Below are 17746 nucleotides of genomic sequence, written 5' to 3'. Positions count from 1 at the left end.
GAGCCTCTCGGCGTCCCCACAGTCACCCCCGACCCCCAGCCCCATTCACAGACCCCCCCCCCACCCCGGGGGGAGTTCACATCGACCGACAGAACATCCCCTCCCGAAAACGGGGGGTGGAGGGGACAAGTGTCACACCAAACCCCCCCAAACCCGGGGGGGGGGGCCACAGCCCGGGAGCCCCCCCCGATCTGCACCCCCATGCCAGCCCCATTCAAACAGACCCCCCCGCTGCCCCCCTCGCTTTGCCCCAGGGCCGCGCTGCCCGGGGCGGGATCTCGGAGCCCTCGGGGGATGGGGGGTGGTCGCACACACCGCGGCCCGGGCCCCCCCTCTGCGCCTCCTCAGCCGGGCCGGGCCGGGCCGGGCCTCCCCCTCCGCGGGACCGGCCGGGGCCTCACCTCAAAGCGGCTCTTAGTGACCCCGTTCATCTCCCTGCGCATGGCGGGGCCGGCGCGGGGGCGGCGGGGGGCGCGGGGCCCGGGGGGTGCGGGGCTGCCGGAGCGCGGCCTCCGCCCGGCGCCGCCGCCGCGTCCGCTCCGGCCTCAACTTCTACCCAAAACAAAAACACTCCGCACCTGCCAGCAACGCGCGCGCTCATTGGACGGCGCCGCCGCCGCCGCCGCCGCCGGGAGGGGAGGGGGGGAGCGGGACCGGGGAGAGGGAGGGGAGGGAGGGGAGAGGGAAAGGGAGAGGGAAAGGGAGAGGGGGAGCAGCGGGGTGGGGAATGAGGGGTTTGGGTGGAGCGAGGAGGGAACCGGGAGTGCCCCCGCGGAGAAAAGAGGGGAGAGGCTCCGGGAGCGGGACTGCCCCGGGGGGACCGCAGGGCCGGGGCTGCCTTGAGGATGCGGGTTCTCCCTGGGAGGGAGAAGGGATGGGGAGGGAGAGGAACCGGGGGAAGGGAAGGGGGACACGCACGACCCAAGCTCCCCCCCGCCCCCCTCCCCACCTACCCCGCAGGCCGCCGCCCCCATCGCGCCGCCGTGGGGGTCCTCCCGCCCCCTCCCCCGGTGCGGAGCGAGGGGCGCTGCCCCCGGTGCCGGGGGTGCGGGACCCCCCCCCCCGCCGCCCCGCGGCTGCGGGGGCCGCAGGATCCTCCCCCCGGTGTCCGGGGGGCTGCGGGGATCGGGGGTCCCGGGAGGGGGGGGGGGGGGGCGTCCCCCGCCCCTCCGCTCTCTTCCGGGAGCAGGGAGTTCAACCAATCAGCGCCCGGCGCAGGGGTGACGTCACGGTGATGTCATTCTCGCGGGAAAATCAAGCATGGCGGGGATGCCCCCGCGACCCTCCCGCCAGCACAGAGCCGAGGCCGCTTTGTACCAAAGGGGTTTATTTGCGTGTAAATAAACATGTTCTCTGCGATATTTCCAAAAAAAAAAGTTGAAATTCCACTTTCCGCCCAAAAAATCTGCCGCGGCAGCTGGGATATTTACAATTCCAGCGATTTTCCAGCCAGGGATTTATGTACATCATGATAATCGAGGAAAGAACCGGTTTCTTTTAATCTCCGTGTTCACTTCACCACCTGAGATTAAAAGGTTTGGCTTATATTTACTTTTCACTTTATCTTTCTGAATACTGAAAGATGTAAAATTATTGAGAATATAAGCAAAAGTATTCCAAAAATAAACCATTTCTCAGAGCCCGAGCACTGACACCCCAAAGCCTCTGCGTGGTCACACACCTCAGCTCTCCCAGGACTGACGTCATTGGAAGGGGACAGGGCACCAAAATGAGGTGAAATGCTTTAAATTTGGGCCGGAGGAGACGTTGTTCCCTCTGTTCCCACCCTCCACAGGGGGAATTTTGGATACTGAGCTTTGGTCTGGGTGAGGGGAGAGGAAACGAGTGCGGCCTGTTCCTGTAAAACAGGTTTTTGTGTCAATGTTGCTGCTTTCCCTTCCAACTTTTAGCGTGCTGCACAGCAGGAAAACACAGCTCTGGCTAAGGACGAGTCCAGGGAGCCATCCTGGGGGATTCCCAGCCTGGATTCCACTTGAAAGTGCTTCTTTTGGAAGGCTGGTTGTGCCCTCGCACGACTCGCAACAGATCAAAGGGATTTTGTCCAAAAAACGGATTAAATAAAAGCAGATGGGGGCAGGCAGCCCTCCAGAGGCTGAGCCATTCCCAACGGAGCCACTGGGGCAGGGTGTCCAGCTGAATTCCTCTGGGATTGCATTCCTGACTTCCTCTCTGCAGCACCCACAGTCCCACGATTCCAACGCTGCGCCAGGTATCAGCGTTTGCTCCAGTGCCTGCTTGGATTTAGTTCCCATTTTATTATCATTTCAAGCTCTGCTGAGGGGGAGGTTGTGGCGTGCAAGACACCAGGAGCAAGGGATAAATACTGGAAAATGTCAGGAGGGAAAGTTCTCCAGAGCTGGAGGAAGTTTGGGAGACATTCAGGCTCCCACGCTCTGCGGGAGCCCTGGAATTAGACTGGAGGCAGGAGGAAGGGGTGACAAATCCCTACAATTAACAGGATAGTTGCCAACCTACTAAAAACACTTTCCAAAAAAGCTGGAAACCAAACAGCTTTCCTGGGGTATCCCTGGGGTCAGCCCAGCATGGGAAGTTTCAGTGGTTTAAAAGAAAAACTCAAATCCTTGACACCTTTTCACGCTGCATCCCCAAAGGTGAAGCACAACCTCATTCCCACGGGGAAATCCTGGCCTCCAGCACCGACAGCAAAATCCAGGGGGAGCAGGATCCTGCTCAGTACATAATTCCACAGGAGACGTGTTTGCAGAACTCCTGGTTTCCCACATTCCTCTTCAGTGAATCAGATGAAACTGCTTTTAAAAATAAAACACTCTCCTGAGTCTCTTTTCCTTTCAGGGACCACAAGATCAGCCCGGAGAGGATGCCTGAGTCATGCTCCTAATTCCAGCCAAAAGGGGAAAATCCATCTTTTAAGGAAATCAACACTTGTGCTGCAACCCTGAGCCCAGCTGAGCCACTCTGGGACTGTTTTCCAAGCAGGACACAGCTCCCTTAGCTGGACAGTCCTTCCCAGGGCACAATTGTGACCACAATTCCCAGCTCAGCAGCACGAGGAGATTCCAGGGAAGCTTGTTGGTGCAGGCAGGAGTCCCCTTTCCATTGAGATTTGCTGGAATTTCACCCTGCTGGAATGTCACCAAGGCTGCAGAGCCACCCAAACCCACGGGCTCTACCCAATTCCCGCTGAGGGAAAACAAGGAGCACGAGGGTGCTCCCACATGGAGGTGAATAAATAGCTAAAACACATGGGTAGGCAAACCCAAGGCAGCAGCAATCCCTCAGAGCTGTGACCCGGGATAAAATCCTGATTTCCATGAGGAAACAGTGCCCAGCTCGTGCCAGAGGCACCGTGCTAAGCTGGGCACTGAATGAAGGAATGCCGTGGGAATAAAATAAATTAAAAACCTCGTGGTTTTCCTTCTTCCAAAGAATTAAAACCCAGCTTTAAAACACTTCCTAAAATAATTACTTTAAAACTTCCTACATCCAAAAGGAGCTTATCCTGAATGGGAAGAGGGCAGAGGGACTGGGATCTCCCAGACCAGCCTATGTCTGTTTGCCCCATCTGGGAGCTGCTCCCACTTTCCCACACTCGGCTTCATCCCCGTTAACTCCGACAGGGATGATAATACTCATAAATTCAGGAAGAATGGAAGTGCCCACAGGATGAAGGCCACAGGCAGGGAAGGGACCTAGCTGCTGGCACTCACATCCTCCTGCACAGACCTTGGTGGTCTGAAAATCTTGGAAATACCTCGGAAATACTTATTTTTTCCCCCTCTCCAAACACACCCCGTGAAGATCCGTGTGGCAGGTTTGAGATGAATCCTTCCTTCCTTCCCTCCAGGACCTGCAGACAGCTCATCTGGGAGAATTAATTGCCAATTAGAGCAACATCCATGAGATCATCATCTTCCTCCCCGATCAGGAACTCGGGGCTGGCGCGGGACGGCCGCTCGGCCGAGAGGATCGCGTTGCTCGCCATGGACAGAGACTGATCCGCCGAGATCGGAGACTTGGACCAGCTCTCGGGCTTCATGCCGTGGGATTTCTTCTTGTCCCTGTCCTTATCCCGGTCCCGCTCTCTGTCCCGGTCTTTGTCTTTCACTTTTTTCTTCTCCTTTTTGTGCTTCTTGTGCTTCTCGGCGCTGTACTCGGGCAGGGGCCGGATGCCATCGTCGGAGCTGGGGCTGTTCTGGTAGGATTTCTCGGCGATGGAGGAGCCCGACTCGCTCTCGCTGTCGATGTTCTGGGGGGTGTAGGCCGGGGATTTGCTGTGGCTGGGGGAGCAGCGCTCGTGTTTGGGGGTGGAGCCGCTGATCAGGGGCGATCCGTAGCTTTTGGAAGAAGCCATCTGAGGCCTCAGGCCGTCCCCGCCCCCTTCCCCGGGTTTCTGCAGAGTTACTTTGGCTTTAATGCTGGGGGAACCACCATCGTGTTTGCTGATGATAATTTTGGCCACTCCAGTGCTTCCAACATTTTTGGAATCCGAGTTCTTCTTGGAAGAGTCAACGGATCCTCCAGAAACAGAGACCTTCGATTTCTCCTTGTCGCTCTTCTCACGCTTTCCCTGGAACTCCCCTCCAGACATGTTGTGTTTGGAGGACATTGTATGGCTTGAGGAATTGGAACTCGGCCCCATCTGTCCATCCATGGGGTCGTCTCCGCCAGGCCCGCTCGTGACCACCCCGTGCTTCAGCTTGTCTATGACCGCGGTCAGCGATGGCTTCTTGTTTCTGCTCGGGGACTTGCCTTTGGAGCTTCCATGCTGGTTCTGGGATGAAGACATGGAAGACCCACTGGATGAAAAGGAAGATGAAGATGCCGTGGAGGAATTGGACGAGGGAGGCGGTTTCTGTGACATAGACCCGGAGGATCCCATTCCTGAAGACGATTTCATGCTCGAGCTCGATCCAGTCCCAGACATGTGGGACCCACCAGAACCTGAACTGATGGGTGACTTCGCTTTAGACGACGGGGGAGTACCCGGGACAGGTTTCATGGGAGAGGCGAGTTTGTCAGAACCCCCTGAGGGTCTCGAGTGGGACGGGGAGATGTTTGGTTTGCTCATGGAAGGGTTCATGAGGGACGATGGCTTTCCTTGAGGTTTCATCTTGGTGCTGCCAGAGCCGGTGCTGAGGCCGTGCTTGGTGATGGGGGAGGATCCCGGCTTTCCCACCGACTGGGCCAAGCCCTTGGACTGACCCGACCCGGAGCCGCCTTGGCTGGAGTAGAGGCTGCTGCTCATCTTTGAGCCAGAAGACCCTTCTGATTTGCTTTTAATTTTGCCTGAGGTTGAAGAGGAGGAAGAAGAGGAGGAGGAGGAAGAATGGCTATGATGGCTTTTGCTGCTGGAGGAGGTGACAGAACCACTACTCGTGTACTGGCCGTGTGAAGACGGTTTGCCAACAGTCACTGTTCCTTTTGGGATCTGAATGGTTATTTTTGGAATAGGAGGAGTAGCTACCCCGGGAGGAGTCTGGGATCTGCCCGAACTCCCCGGAGATTTGGACCCACCTGTGCTTGCTGGTGGCGTGAAGGGCCTGTTGGATGAACTGTGGGACGGAGATTTCCCATCCGTCTCCTGCTTCTTCCGCTTTGGAAGTTTCTCTTTGCTTTTGCCATCACTGGATGGCGTCCGGCTGCGCTTCCCTGGCTTCCCATCTATCCCAGCACCTGCCATGGCACTTCCAGACCCATTGCCTTCCTTTACCCGTTTCTGAGACTTCTCTTTTCCTAAATCCCCCGTGTTCAGCAAAGGGCTCTGACCTCCACTGTGGTGCTCCATGATGTCAGAGGACCCCAGTGCTTTGCTGGCAGCTGCAATAATACTAAAATCCACCGTATCGGACGGAGTGCTCCCCTTAAATTTATTTTCCCCCCCATCAGCCCCCAAGACTTGCACCCCCAAATTAGTTAGAGCCTGGGGGGCATAGCCCTTGAAATCATCAGTGTCTCCGCTCTGACTGCTCTCATCAAAGTATTCCTCCCCAAAACCACTCTGGCTCTGACTGTTCAGCAAGTCAGGGTTGAAATCTACCCCGTCTGGAAAAAAATGGTTGGAGGAGTCGCTGTTGGGGCTCACAGCGGCGTCCGCGATCAGGTCTGCGGGGTCTGTGTAGGGGTTCTCACTACTGTTGGTCTGAAAAACATCGGGGTCAAAGAGGGCACTTTGTGAATGTCCTGAACTAGAAGAGTCTCTGACTGGAGTCCCAATGGGTGGGCAGTCCTCGGTACTGGTGGGCAGCTTGGAAGCCTCCTCTGCTATATCCGAGAGGATGTCGGTGACATCGGCCCCGATGCTGTCCGAGCTGGACAGGCGAACCATCCTCTGGATACTGGGCTGGGCGTGGGGGAGCGCCTGGGGGTAGGTGGTAGGAGGAGTGCTGCACTGGCTGGGTGCTGGAGTAATATGAGGGGTGTCCAGGGTGTCTGCAGTCATGTTGACATCAAAAATGGGGTTCTGGGAGTCAACATCCATGGAAAAGAGCTCCCTCTGGAAATCATCCTCAGTCTGGTGCTTGGGCTTGTCGGCTGGCATGCGGGATTTTTTTTTCTTTTGTTTATTCCCCCCAGGGCCCATTTCCATTCTGGGGGAGCCAGAGGAAGAGTTCTGCCTTTCCAGAGGGCTGCTCCCATACAGAGTGGAGAAATCCTGAGGGGGATTCTCCTTAAGAAGGTTCATGAGCATGGGGTGGTTCTTGGTGTTGCTGGCTGGTGAGGATACTGGTGGTGGTGTGTGGTGGGGGGGGGTTGGACTTGAGCCAATGGTAGACCCCACATTCCCTGTGATCTGCAACAAACTAGTGAGAATAGGGTTCTGAGACACTTTGCTGAAGTCCTCCCCATGGCCCACCGAGTCATGCCTCTCTTTCATGCTTATGCTCATGTTAAACAGAGTAGTGATGGGCCCCCCAGGAAAAGTGTTGGTCGGGGTGGTGGTCCCACTCATTGGGTTGCTGCCTGTGGTCATGCCATACCCTGGGCTGCTGGCTGGGGGCAGGTTTTTCTTCACCATGTCTTCAACAGTCTCTGCAATGAGGGACAGGGCTGGCGTGTCAGCTTGGATGGTTTCTGCTTTCCTACGGATGGCTCTCATGGTGACAGGGATGGACATGCACCTGCAAGACACAGCACTGGGTCAGCGTGGGGCTCAGGTTTTCCCTCAGCAAAGGTCACTGGGGAGGTTTTACACCTCCAGCAGGTATAAAACGAGCACTCAGGGGTTTGCACAGGAGAGCAGCAGGTCCAGGTTTTATGTCCTGCTGCTCTGCTTGAATTCACACTTCTCCCACCACCCCTATCCAGCCACGAGACACCTGCACAGAGGGAGAATGGATCGATTATCTCTAATAACTGACAGATCATTATCTGGTAGTTAAAAAAGCACAAGATGCAATCATAGAATCATGGAATGCTTTGGTTTGGAAGGGGCCTTAAAGCCCATCCAGTGCCACTCTCTGCCATGGCAGGGACACCTCCCACTGTCCCAGGTGCTCCAAGCCCTGTCCAGCCTGGCCTTGGGCACTGCCAGGGATCCAGGGGCAGCCACAGCTGCTCTGGGCACCTGTGCCAAGGCCTGCCCACCCTCACAGGGAACAACTCCTTCCCAATATCCCACCTAGAGCTACTGTTTCAGTTTAAAGCCATTCCCTTGTCCTGTCTTCATGAAGGAATCTGGGTTGTTACTCCAATTCTGGCAGAAAACACCTTTATCTAAGTTTGGTAAACCTGATTTTCTACAACCTTATAAAAATCCCACTATGGCTTGGGGTGGAAGAGCTTAAAGCCCATCCAGTTCCAGCCCTCTGCCATGGGCAGGAGCAGCTTTTTGAGCTCAAAAATCAGTGTTAACACTACATTCTCCTCAGGGATAACAAGTCAATAATGTGCTGAAAGCAAAACCAGTTGTTTCCACTCAAAAGGTGACGGGAGTGTTGTGCCCTGTGAATGTGACTGAGCTGATAAAAGCCCTGTATAAACAAACTCAAAAATAAGTAGCTACAGCTCAACATCTGGCAGTGAATTTTCAGCATGGCTCCGAGCTCTTCTCTCCTCCAAACAACCATGGAACAGCTCCAGAACTGCTGGATAAACACGAGATGGAGCAGAGATCATCTGTGTGATTGGAAGCACAAGGTGGGACAAAAATCCCAGCTTACCTTTGAACAACCTTGGCAATGAAATCATCTGTACAGATGAGGGCATCAGACAGCCCTTTGTAGAGCTTACAGTTCACATGGCTGGAGTCCTGCACGTCCATCACCACTGCAAGAGAGCAGGGAGAGATCAAAATCCTGCACACAGGGCAAGGAAACCCTGCCAGCCTTCCCAGAAATGCTGCTCCTGCTGCCCCCGAGGCCACTTACCACACACCAGGGAGTCGTTCACAGGGTGCTGGAAGGATACACTGAAACAGGAGTCAGAGAGAGGACAAACTTCAAACTGCAGGATCCCAGGAGAATCTGAAAGACACAGGAACTTTTAACTCAGGGAACAGTGGAGATGAACCAAAGCTTCAAAACCTCCACACAGATGGGAAAAAAAAAAAAACAAAGGAAGCTGCAGAGGCCTCATTTCTTATGAGGAGAACTCGCTCATAAGAGGGAGTTCATCATTCCCACCTCACATTCCCCTGGAGGTGGCACCCACCTTCCTTCAGGACTGTCCTCTTGACACAGCTGCCGATGAGGGTGTTGTAGGCCACCTGGTGCCGGATCAAGTTGAGGATGAGGGGCACCCGGCCGGGGTGCTGGAAAGCAATTTTGCTGATCAGAGTTCCCTGGAGGCTTCGTCCATCCGGGAGAGGAGCATCTTTGTTCAGGAAGTAACAGTGCTGCTGTCCTGGAAGAGCCTGACAAACAATCCCTGCTTTAGAAGGGGATAATGGACATCCAGCAGAGCTCAGAGGCCACTGACACCATGTCACCTTTCTGGCTGACAGGGACAAGCAATGAGGATGTTTTCCTTCCACTCTGAATAAGGAAAACATTTTAGTTCCTCAGAAGTAATACTGCCCAACTGCCCACTGTTCCCACTAAAACAGTTTCACACTGGATGGCATCCCTTCTGGGGAGAGAATCCTCTGGAGTTAACACTCATGCACAAATGTAAGGATTTCTCCCAAAATGCTGCAATTCACTCAGCCACACATCACTGGACAAAAGGAAGGGATAGATCCTGGGAAGGCTCACCCCCTCTGCTCTCCTCCCTGCAGCTGCATTCCAACAGCAAAGCATCTTTCAATACCTAATTTTCTTGAGTACCATGGTGATCACAGAATCATGGAATGGTTTGGGTTGGGGGGACCTTAAATCCCATCCAGTGCCACAGACTGGGACACTTCCCACTATCCCAGATTGCCCCAAACCCTGTCCAACCTGGCACTGGACACTGCCAGGGATGGGGCAGCCACAGCTTCTCTGGGCACCTGTGCCAGGACCCTGTACACGAATCCTAATGCTTGAAGAGCAAGTTTTGTCTGTGAATAAATACAGAACCCATTTTGTTTATCCCACTTGGAAGACACCTGAAACAGCTGAAGCCCCTGAAATGCTGCTGTGGAGGTGTCCCAGGCTGGCTGGGGGCGCACACTTACGGCGTAGAAGCGCATGTTGTGGTTCAGGGGCAGGGGATCGGCCTCCTTGGACAGCTCAAACTGTGTGATCAGCTCATACAGGGGCACAAACGTGGCTGGTGTGTCGAACAGTGGGATACCTGAGGGGACAAGACAGCGTGGAATGATGGCACCTGAAGCCAGGGAGAGATGGCGGAAAACCTGTCCAGGTTTCACTGAGAACAGCACAAAACCCCAAACAACTCCCCATGTCAAAAATCAGCAGCATTTACTGATAGAAACGAGGGAACATTAATAAAACCCCAGAGATGTGTCTGACAGGTCTGCAACCCACCTGTGCAGCTCTGCAGCTTCTGGATGAAAGCTCGAGACACTGGAATGGGATGTGGGAATTTCAGGAAGAAACAAGCGGGCAAGTCCACGCTGTTGGCACTGGTGATCGAGGAGAAAGACGGAGTTCTGGAAGGATGAGGGGAGAAAAAGTCCTGTGAGCTGCAGGGCTTCTGCTGTCACCTGACATAACATTTCTGTTTGCTCAAATACACCTTGTTACACCTTAAAAATGAAGGCACTCCTCAGAAGCACCTGCCAGCCCTGAAACAGGCGTTTCTCGGCCCAAAGGCAGCACATGTGGAGTTCTTCTAAAGCTGTGACAATCCCCCAGCTGAGTGCTGGCCTCGTGTCCTGCCCTTACCCTTTGCTGTCCACAGGATGGGAGCCCATGATCAGGGGAGCAATTGGAAGTTTGTGCATTGCCATGGTTCCCTCGACTGTCACCGACACGTTCATACCCAGCGAGCGAGGAACTGCAGGGGGAAGCAAGAGAACCCAACAAGGACATGAGCTGATGGGGGAAAAACCCACCAGCGGCCAGTTTTGTGGATTAAATATGATTTAAATATGAATTAAATATGAATTAAATATACTCTCCATCCCTGGAAGTGTTCAAGGCTGTGCTGGATGGGGCTTGGAGCAACCTGGGATACTGGAAGGTGTCCCTGCCCATGGAACTGGATGAGCCTTAGGGTTTCTTCCAACACAAAATATTCTGTGATTCCATAAAATATTACTCTGGCTTTCCCCACAAGGCACAGAGTTCACTGTTCACCTTCAGGACCAAATGGACAGCAGCCAAACTGACTGTTCTACCCAAAGCTCCATTTCCCTCTTGCCAGGTGGACCAATTGCAACATTCTCAAAATATTTTCCAAACGCATTTGCGAGTTTGTAGTTTGCTCTTTGCAAAGCAAAACAAATTATGATTTTGGATAATTTCCCTCTCTTTTTTTCCTGACAACTGGAGCTTGGTTTTGGCATTGTAACAAGAGCCAGATGTCCATGCATAAAAACAATCTTCCAGTATGATGGGAGAGGCACAAGGCTGGATGGGGCTCTGAGGAACCTGGGACAGTGGAACGTGTCCCTGCCCATGGCAGGGGATTGGAAGTGGATGAGCTTTAAGGTCCCTCCAACCCAAACCATTCTGGGGTTCTATGTTTTTATTCAGGTAACAAAACAAATCCCATGTTAAAATGAGATTCACTGCAAGGAAAAAGGCTCTGCCTGCAAACCCCAATACCCCACAGGAGCCCAGCCCCAACTCCAGCACAGCCACAAGGTCCAAAGGGCAGTGGTCACCTGGGGCCAGTGCTTACAGCTGGGCTCATTAAACCCACAGGACAGCCTGTGATTGTCCTGCTGGACAGGGTGAGGTGACAGCAGAGGCTGGGCTGGAATTCTGCTTCCTTCCCTCCTCCAAGCAGCAGCAGCCCCCAGCAGTTCCACAGCTGACCTACCGTTGTTCTCGTGCAAAACCATGGGGGCTCCAGTGCCATCCTCAAATAAATCATAGGGGGAGACGTAATATTTGAGGTTCATCAGGAGACCTGGGGCAGAGAAACTCCTGATGAGGCATCCTGAGAAGTCATCTTGATCATCCCCACCCCACAAAGCCACACAAACACCCAAAGACTTTGTCCCTCTTTTACTTTATTATTTTCCATCACTTAATGTGAAACTATGACCCATACTTGAGGCCAGGAACAAATAATTTTTAAAAAAATTATTTTGAATTAATTACAATTAGTTCCTTTTTTTAAGAGTGAATCACAGGTACCTCCACTCCTGGGGGTGAGATAGCCAACACTGCCATGGAGGATTTTGTCCAGGGGGTTTGCGTTGGTGGCTTGCCTGCAAGAGAGGCAATCACAGTCTGAAACAAGCCACAGCCACACCTGAAGCCAAAATTTATGTGCTGAGACTGATTTCAACTCAAAATTCACATTTCTGGGGAGGGATTGATCCAAAACTTCACGCTGTACAGGCAAAACAAAAGCTGCATTACCCTCTACAGGATGGCTGGTTTATCACTGAATCTACAGCAGTGAAACAAGGCCAGAGCTTTCTCAATTTAAACCACATCACCACTGAATCCACCTGGCTACAAACTTTTTATTTTGCCTTTTAGAGTCTCTTCCAACTGAATCCTGTAGTTAAAAAGGAATTTCCCAGAGCTCTAAGCATTTATAGATATTTAAAAAACCACACAGACACCACAAAACTTACCAATACATCCCAGCCATCTTTTGGAGATCCAACTCCAAGGACTGCAGAGCCAAGTACATTTTAGTTTTAAGTTTGCTTAGGGAAAAAAAAAAAAAAAAACCAGTAAAACAATATAAGAAAACTTGAAAGGAACTGTGCAGTGCAAACCTACAAGCTTAGAGGGGTTTTTTTTTTCATTTTATATGTGTGGGTATAAATTAATACATTCTAGACTTGTTATTTCATTTTATATATGTGGATATAAATATATCCTGGACTTACTTGTCCCCTGGCAGCTTATACAGGTTCACAAGTCCCCTCAGATGCTTTGAAAACTCATCAAAATTTTTCTCTCTGAAAGGAAAAAGGGAGAAGTTATCAAATATTCAAATTGGTAACAGGTCTCATTTTAAAAAGTGACATTAATAAAGATTCTGAGCCACTTAAAAAAAATACTTTTTCTACATGAAAATGTGTTCTTTAAATGATCCAGCTTTAATGTGCTGTGAGCTTTGAAGATACCTTGCACAGCAGCCAGAATCACAAGATCTGAGCCAAAGCCAGAAAATCCCCTGGAGAAGTGAAGACACTTGGTGGGGAAGGAGCAGTTGTGAAGAATTTTGTGTTTCCAGACATCAAATAGCATCAGATCATTACAGCAAAGAGAAACCTGTGAGAAAACACAACAACCCACCCCTCTCACTCACCTCAGATGTTGCACCAGCTCTGGACAGCTCTGAAAAGGAAAGAAAACACAAGGATGTCAGTGTGGAATGCAGCCACTCCAGGCTTGGTGCAGCTCTGCAGCTGGGAAATACCAGGGCAGGGAAATTCTCAAGCATCAGCTTTTCCTGGGAAGCCACACAATGCTCACAACTATGCCTTGCTGTGGTTCTACTTCTGCTCCTCAAGCCCTGCTGGGACAAGTCCAGGTAATAACATTTCCTCTTGAATTATTAATTTGAAATAAACTTCTCAAACTGTGAGATTTAGGTTGAAAATCTATGAGCTTACATAGGGATATTAAAGATGAGCTGTTTTGAGGAGAGGCCAATCAAACACCAAGCTCAAACTCTCCTCCACGTGCAGAAGGGCAGTAAAACCATTTTCTCCCACCATTCCACAATTTTTAACTTTCCATTCCCAGATCTGAGCTTTGTAAGAATATTTTCCCTTTCCTTTCCTTGGAAACACAGCGATAACTTCCATAAAATTCTCAGAAAAATTGAGGTAACTTCCCCAAATGATTTTGCAAGTTGTGCATCCATAGGTTAGAAAATCCCACAGGAGCAAACTACTCCATGGAAGATTTAAATTCCCAGTAGAAGGAGCAGCAAGGGTGTAACTCTGGGTCTAAGGGAATGTTAAATAAAACCCATTTCCTCTGCTCAAAATAAAGGGAGATAAACAGGAATCCCTAAAGCACAAGGGTTCCTCTTTCCCAGGAATACACACCACGGGGTTTTCTCCATGGTGAGCCACCTTGACATCACAGAGCAGCCCTGTAGGGTCCAGCTGCACTTCCACATAAAACATGTCTGAGGTGATGTAGCACTCGGTGCCATTCGCACTCAGGTGGGACCCGAGGCTGCCAGAGGAAACAGAACAAAAATCTGTGAGATGCACAGAAAACCCCCACAAAACCCCACAATCCAAGCACACAAAACCCACAGAAAACCCCCACAAAACCCCCCAATCCAAGTACACAAAACCCACAGAAAACCCCCACAAAACCCACCCACACCCCCCCAATCCAAGCACACCAAACTCCCCAATCCAAGTACACAAAATCCCACAATCCAAGCACACAAAACCCCAAAATCCAAGCACACAAAGCCCCCCAATCCAAGCACACAAAGCCCCCCAAATCCAAGCACACAAAGCCCCCCAATCCAAGCACACAAAACCCCAAAACCCAAGCACATAAAACCCCCAATCCAAGCACACAAAGCCCCCCAATCCAAGCACACAAAACCCCAAAACCCAAGCACATAAAACCCCCAAAATCCAAGCACACAAAGCCCCCCAGTCCAAGCACCACAAGGTTCTGGCGTGGGCAGGCACCAGCAGAAGGCTTTGCCATGAGTCAGAGGAGGAGACGCACCCGCTCTGCCTGGCGATGGACTCCAAGCGATCAGTCATGGCAGGCAGAGATGACACTGGATGGAGGGAACAAAAACCAAACTTCAGGGGAATGAGCTGACATTCCCTAAGGAATGAGGCACCAGCAGTAAACCAAATCTCAGCTGGTTACTCCCTCCCACTGTCCCATGTGCAACTACACAGGACCTGTCCCCAAATACAGACACGAGGGTCTGCACAGAAAAACCCAAATATTCCCAAACTGTAAGGGGAGAATGGAATTTCTTCTGCAAGTAAAATCAAGGAATGTGCACTCACAGAATCATGGAATGGTTTGGGTTGGGAGGGACCTTAAAGCCCATCCAGTCCCACCCCTGCTACGAGCAGGACACCTTCTCCTATCCCAGACTGCTCCAAGCTCTGTTCAACCTGGCCTTGGACACTTCCAGGGATCCAGGGGCAGCCACAGCTGCTCTGGATAAAAAGAGGATTTTCCCAATAAAAGCAGCACAGCCACTCCTGACTGTCCTGCCTGGCACTGAGCTCAGTGTGCTGATGAACCCCTGAGCACCAGGAACACTGTGAAACGCAGCAGCAACACCCTGTGTGGTTTTTATGGAGCATTTCCATAGGATTTTCCACCCTGTGGACAGCACACAGAGAACACACCAACCTTTCAGGGCCTTCTGCAGTGTCTCCAAGCAGCTCACCAGGTGCTGGTGTCCCCCTGAGTTCAGCACCACACGTTTTTCCTTGGGCAGACAGAAGAAAAAATATCATTTTCCCTTGTCCCTCTGTAGGAGGGAATTATGGCAAGTTTTGAGTAGCCAAGCGAGGTTTATTTAGATAATTAAAAGCAGATTAGATTTCATCCCCAAATTACAACATCTTGATTCCTCTAGGTGAACAGTATCTGTTTGCAAGCACATTACAAAGGCAGGCCTGGAATTGAGTTATTTTCGTTTTAGCAACTTGCCCAGCTGGAAGAACAGAATGTAGCAACTTTTTACAGGTCTAAGCCAAGAGTTTTAGATGAGGAGACAGAAAAATAAAGAGCTGGGCAAACTTTTAACACCTGAGTATGGGCAGAAGGCTTTGCTGTAGCTCTCCCCTGCCTCCTGCTCCTCCTTCCCCCACCCACACCAATATTTTAAACCCATTTTTGACTAAGCCAGGGCTGAGTGTTCAGTGTCACTGAACAAACTGCTCCACAAAACAATATCCTGGAAGGGTAAGTAGCAGAAAATACAAGTTTGATCCTTTCCCTGGCACTGAGCACTAGTCTGTAATTAGGGGAGGGAAAGGCACATCAGGCAGGGAGGGTTTGGACATCCCCTGCACCCCTCAGGAGAGAGTAAAGCCCTGGACACAACAAAAACACCTGGAGGAGGTCTAAGAACGCCCCACAAAGCCAGCACCAGAGGAGCTGCAGGCAGCTGCTGCGCAGAGCCCAGCAATGCTCACCATGACCTGACGGACCAGCTTCATGGTTTCTGTCCAGGGCCGGTTCTGGCTGTACTTGGCGTGGAGCCTCTCCAGGAGGGAGCTCATCTTGTTCAGCTTCTCTGCCTCTGTCACACAGGAACGTTCAGGAAACACAACGAGCCAAAATGGGAAGTTTTACAAATCAGTTGAGCAATACAAAACTTTCCACCTTTAAGCTGAAGATGACTTCAAAGAATTTGCTTACTGCTGGCTTAACCCCAGACCCTGAGGTGAGGTAAGTGTTATGGAATATCCCAGGCTGTTAAAACGAAAGGACCACGAAAATCCTATGGAATGCCTGTCTGGAAAATGCCCAGCTCCTGTTCTGCACCATCCCTGAGCGATGTGGCCTCAGCAGGTTCAGTTCTGTCAGGACAGGATCCCCAGGGCCTTAGAGCTGGGGCAGGAAACTGAGGGTGTGAGGTTAAAGCAGTGAGGTGGGTTTTGTCTCCTGGATTCCCCCTCTGGTCTCTCTCCCAACTTCTTGAAAGGTCCTCAACACCTTCCATCATCAAAAACCTCAGCCAAGTCATTCCAATTGCCAGCTGTCACAAATTCTGTGCTCAGACACGTCCCTGCCTCAGAGTAGGACATGGGGAAGCGGCTGGAGCTGTGCCTGGGAGGTTCAGGCTGGATTTTGGGAAAGGTTCTTCCCCCAGAGGGTGCTCAGGCACTGGAACAGCTGCCCAGGGCATGGGCACAGCCCCAAGGCTGCCAGAGCTCCAGGAACGTTTGGACAACGCTCTCAGGGACAGGGTGGGATTTTTGGGGTGCCTGTGCAGGGATGGGAGCTGGACTTTGATGGTCCTGTGGGTCCCTTCCAGCTCAGGACATTCCATGACTCCACAATTAGCTCAAAGCTGAGGGCTGGTGGCCCCTCAGTGCTGCTCCATGTGCTGGGAGGGGATGAAGCAGTGGATGAGTGATCTCTGCAGATCACCCAGCCCCATCCCCTGACCAGGCAGGGTCACCTGGAAAGTGCCCAGGTGGGTGTGGAACTTCTCCAGAGACCCCACACCCTCCCTGGGCAGCTGTTCCAGTGCTCTTACGCCCTCCTGGAAAGAAGCTCTTCCTCGTGCCGAGGTGGAACTTGTTGTGTTTCAGTTTCTGGCCATTGCTCCTCGTCCTGTCGCCGAGCAGCGCTGAACAGAGCCTGGCAGCCGCTCTGACAGCCCCTGGCGATATCCGGACGGACGGACGGACGGACGGACGGGATCCCCTCCCACCCTCCTCTTCTCCAGAGTAACCAGGCCCGGCTCCGCGCTCCCTCCTCATCGCAGAGACGCCCCAGACCTCAAACCACCTTTGTGACCCTCGCCCGTTTCACCTTCCCAGCCCGGGGCTGCCCGGACCCGGAGCCTCGGATCCGCAGGGCCGCCCTCGTTCCCTCACGGGGCCGGCGGGAACCCCCGCGTCCCTCGCGCCGCACTCACCCTCGGCGCTGCCCGGCGCTGCCTTCATATTGCAGGTCCGGGGCCGGGATCGAGAGAGGGAGAGGGACCGGAGAGGGGCGGGGAGCGGGGGCGGCGGCCGGGCCGCCCTCGCCCTCACACGGCGGCGGCCGCCGCCATCGCTGCGCCCGCGGCCGCGCTCCCGCGCTCTCGCGAGACTCCGCCGGGCCCGCAGGGGCGGGCGCGGCTCGGCAGCCAGCACGCCCCGCCCCCTCAGCTCGCTGGAAGCGCGGCGGCGGCCGCTGTGCAGCCCTAACGGAGCATTAGCCGCCCGTTAGCCGGCGGTGCGCCGGGGCGGGCTCGACAGCGACCCGCCGGCGGCTTTAGAGCGCAGCGCGGCGGAACGGGAGAGCGGCGGGAGGCCGGGCCGGCGGGGCGGCGGCGCCGCCATGGAGCTTTGTTGCGGGCCGGGCGCTAGGGGGCGCCGTCCCCGCCCCGCGCCCCAGTAAAGTTCGCCGGGAAGCCGCCGCCGGCCGCGCGAATTCGCGGCTCTCGCGAGAGGACGAGCGCGCGCCCCCGCCCATCTCCGAGAGGACTCGCGGAGACGAGGAGGACTCGCGCCGGAGGGAGGGAGGGGTGCCGGCGGCGCTATCGCGAGAGTTGCGGG

At 53.3% G+C, this 17746-nt stretch overlaps 2 protein-coding genes across 7 annotated transcripts in view; both read right to left on the bottom strand.

Annotated features, from left to right (window-relative positions):
* The window catches only part of FBXL20 (F-box and leucine rich repeat protein 20), a 36969-nt gene extending 35980 nt beyond the window's left edge, over nt 1–989 (bottom strand). For 3 of the 5 annotated variants that reach the window (XR_008440743.1, XM_054000098.1, XM_054000100.1), the window contains exon 1: nt 402–503. Coding sequence is in view for 3 of the 5 variants with exons in the window: in XM_054000098.1 (XP_053856073.1) it covers nt 402–443 (42 nt within the window). In the remaining 2 variants the exon portion in view is untranslated. Of the gene's footprint in view, nt 1–401; nt 504–578; nt 597–953 lie in introns of those variants that run through there. The other 2 variants (XM_054000099.1, XM_054000102.1) reach the window with 2 other exon arrangements.
* A 321-nt stretch (nt 990–1310) lies between these two features.
* MED1 (mediator complex subunit 1) lies at nt 1311–17267 on the bottom strand. Of its 2 annotated transcripts, XM_054000091.1 has the most exons (17): nt 17122–17267; nt 15668–15774; nt 14877–14955; nt 14226–14280; nt 13577–13709; nt 12829–12857; nt 12404–12475; nt 12143–12217; nt 11694–11767; nt 11374–11463; nt 10272–10383; nt 9912–10036; nt 9599–9717; nt 8653–8854; nt 8370–8465; nt 8163–8268; nt 1311–7121 (listed from the first exon to the last, which is right to left on the bottom strand). In XM_054000091.1, the coding sequence occupies exons 1-17, from the start codon at nt 17147–17149 to the stop codon at nt 3875–3877; spliced, it is 4749 nt and encodes a 1582-aa protein (XP_053856066.1). In that variant the 5' UTR covers nt 17150–17267; the 3' UTR covers nt 1311–3874. The 2 variants fall into 2 exon arrangements, with proteins under 2 accessions (XP_053856066.1, XP_053856067.1); XM_054000092.1 differs by lacking the exons at nt 13577–13709; nt 14226–14280; nt 14877–14955; nt 15668–15774; nt 17122–17267 and adding an exon at nt 12996–13547.
* Between the last annotated feature and the right edge of the window lie 479 nt (nt 17268–17746).

The sequence above is a fragment of the Vidua macroura genome, chromosome 27 (genome assembly GCF_024509145.1).
Source record: "Vidua macroura isolate BioBank_ID:100142 chromosome 27, ASM2450914v1, whole genome shotgun sequence".
Taxonomy (NCBI): domain Eukaryota; kingdom Metazoa; phylum Chordata; class Aves; order Passeriformes; family Viduidae; genus Vidua; species Vidua macroura.
The sequence above is the reverse complement of the archived record's forward strand: the minus strand, read 5'-3'. Positions and strand labels throughout refer to the sequence as shown.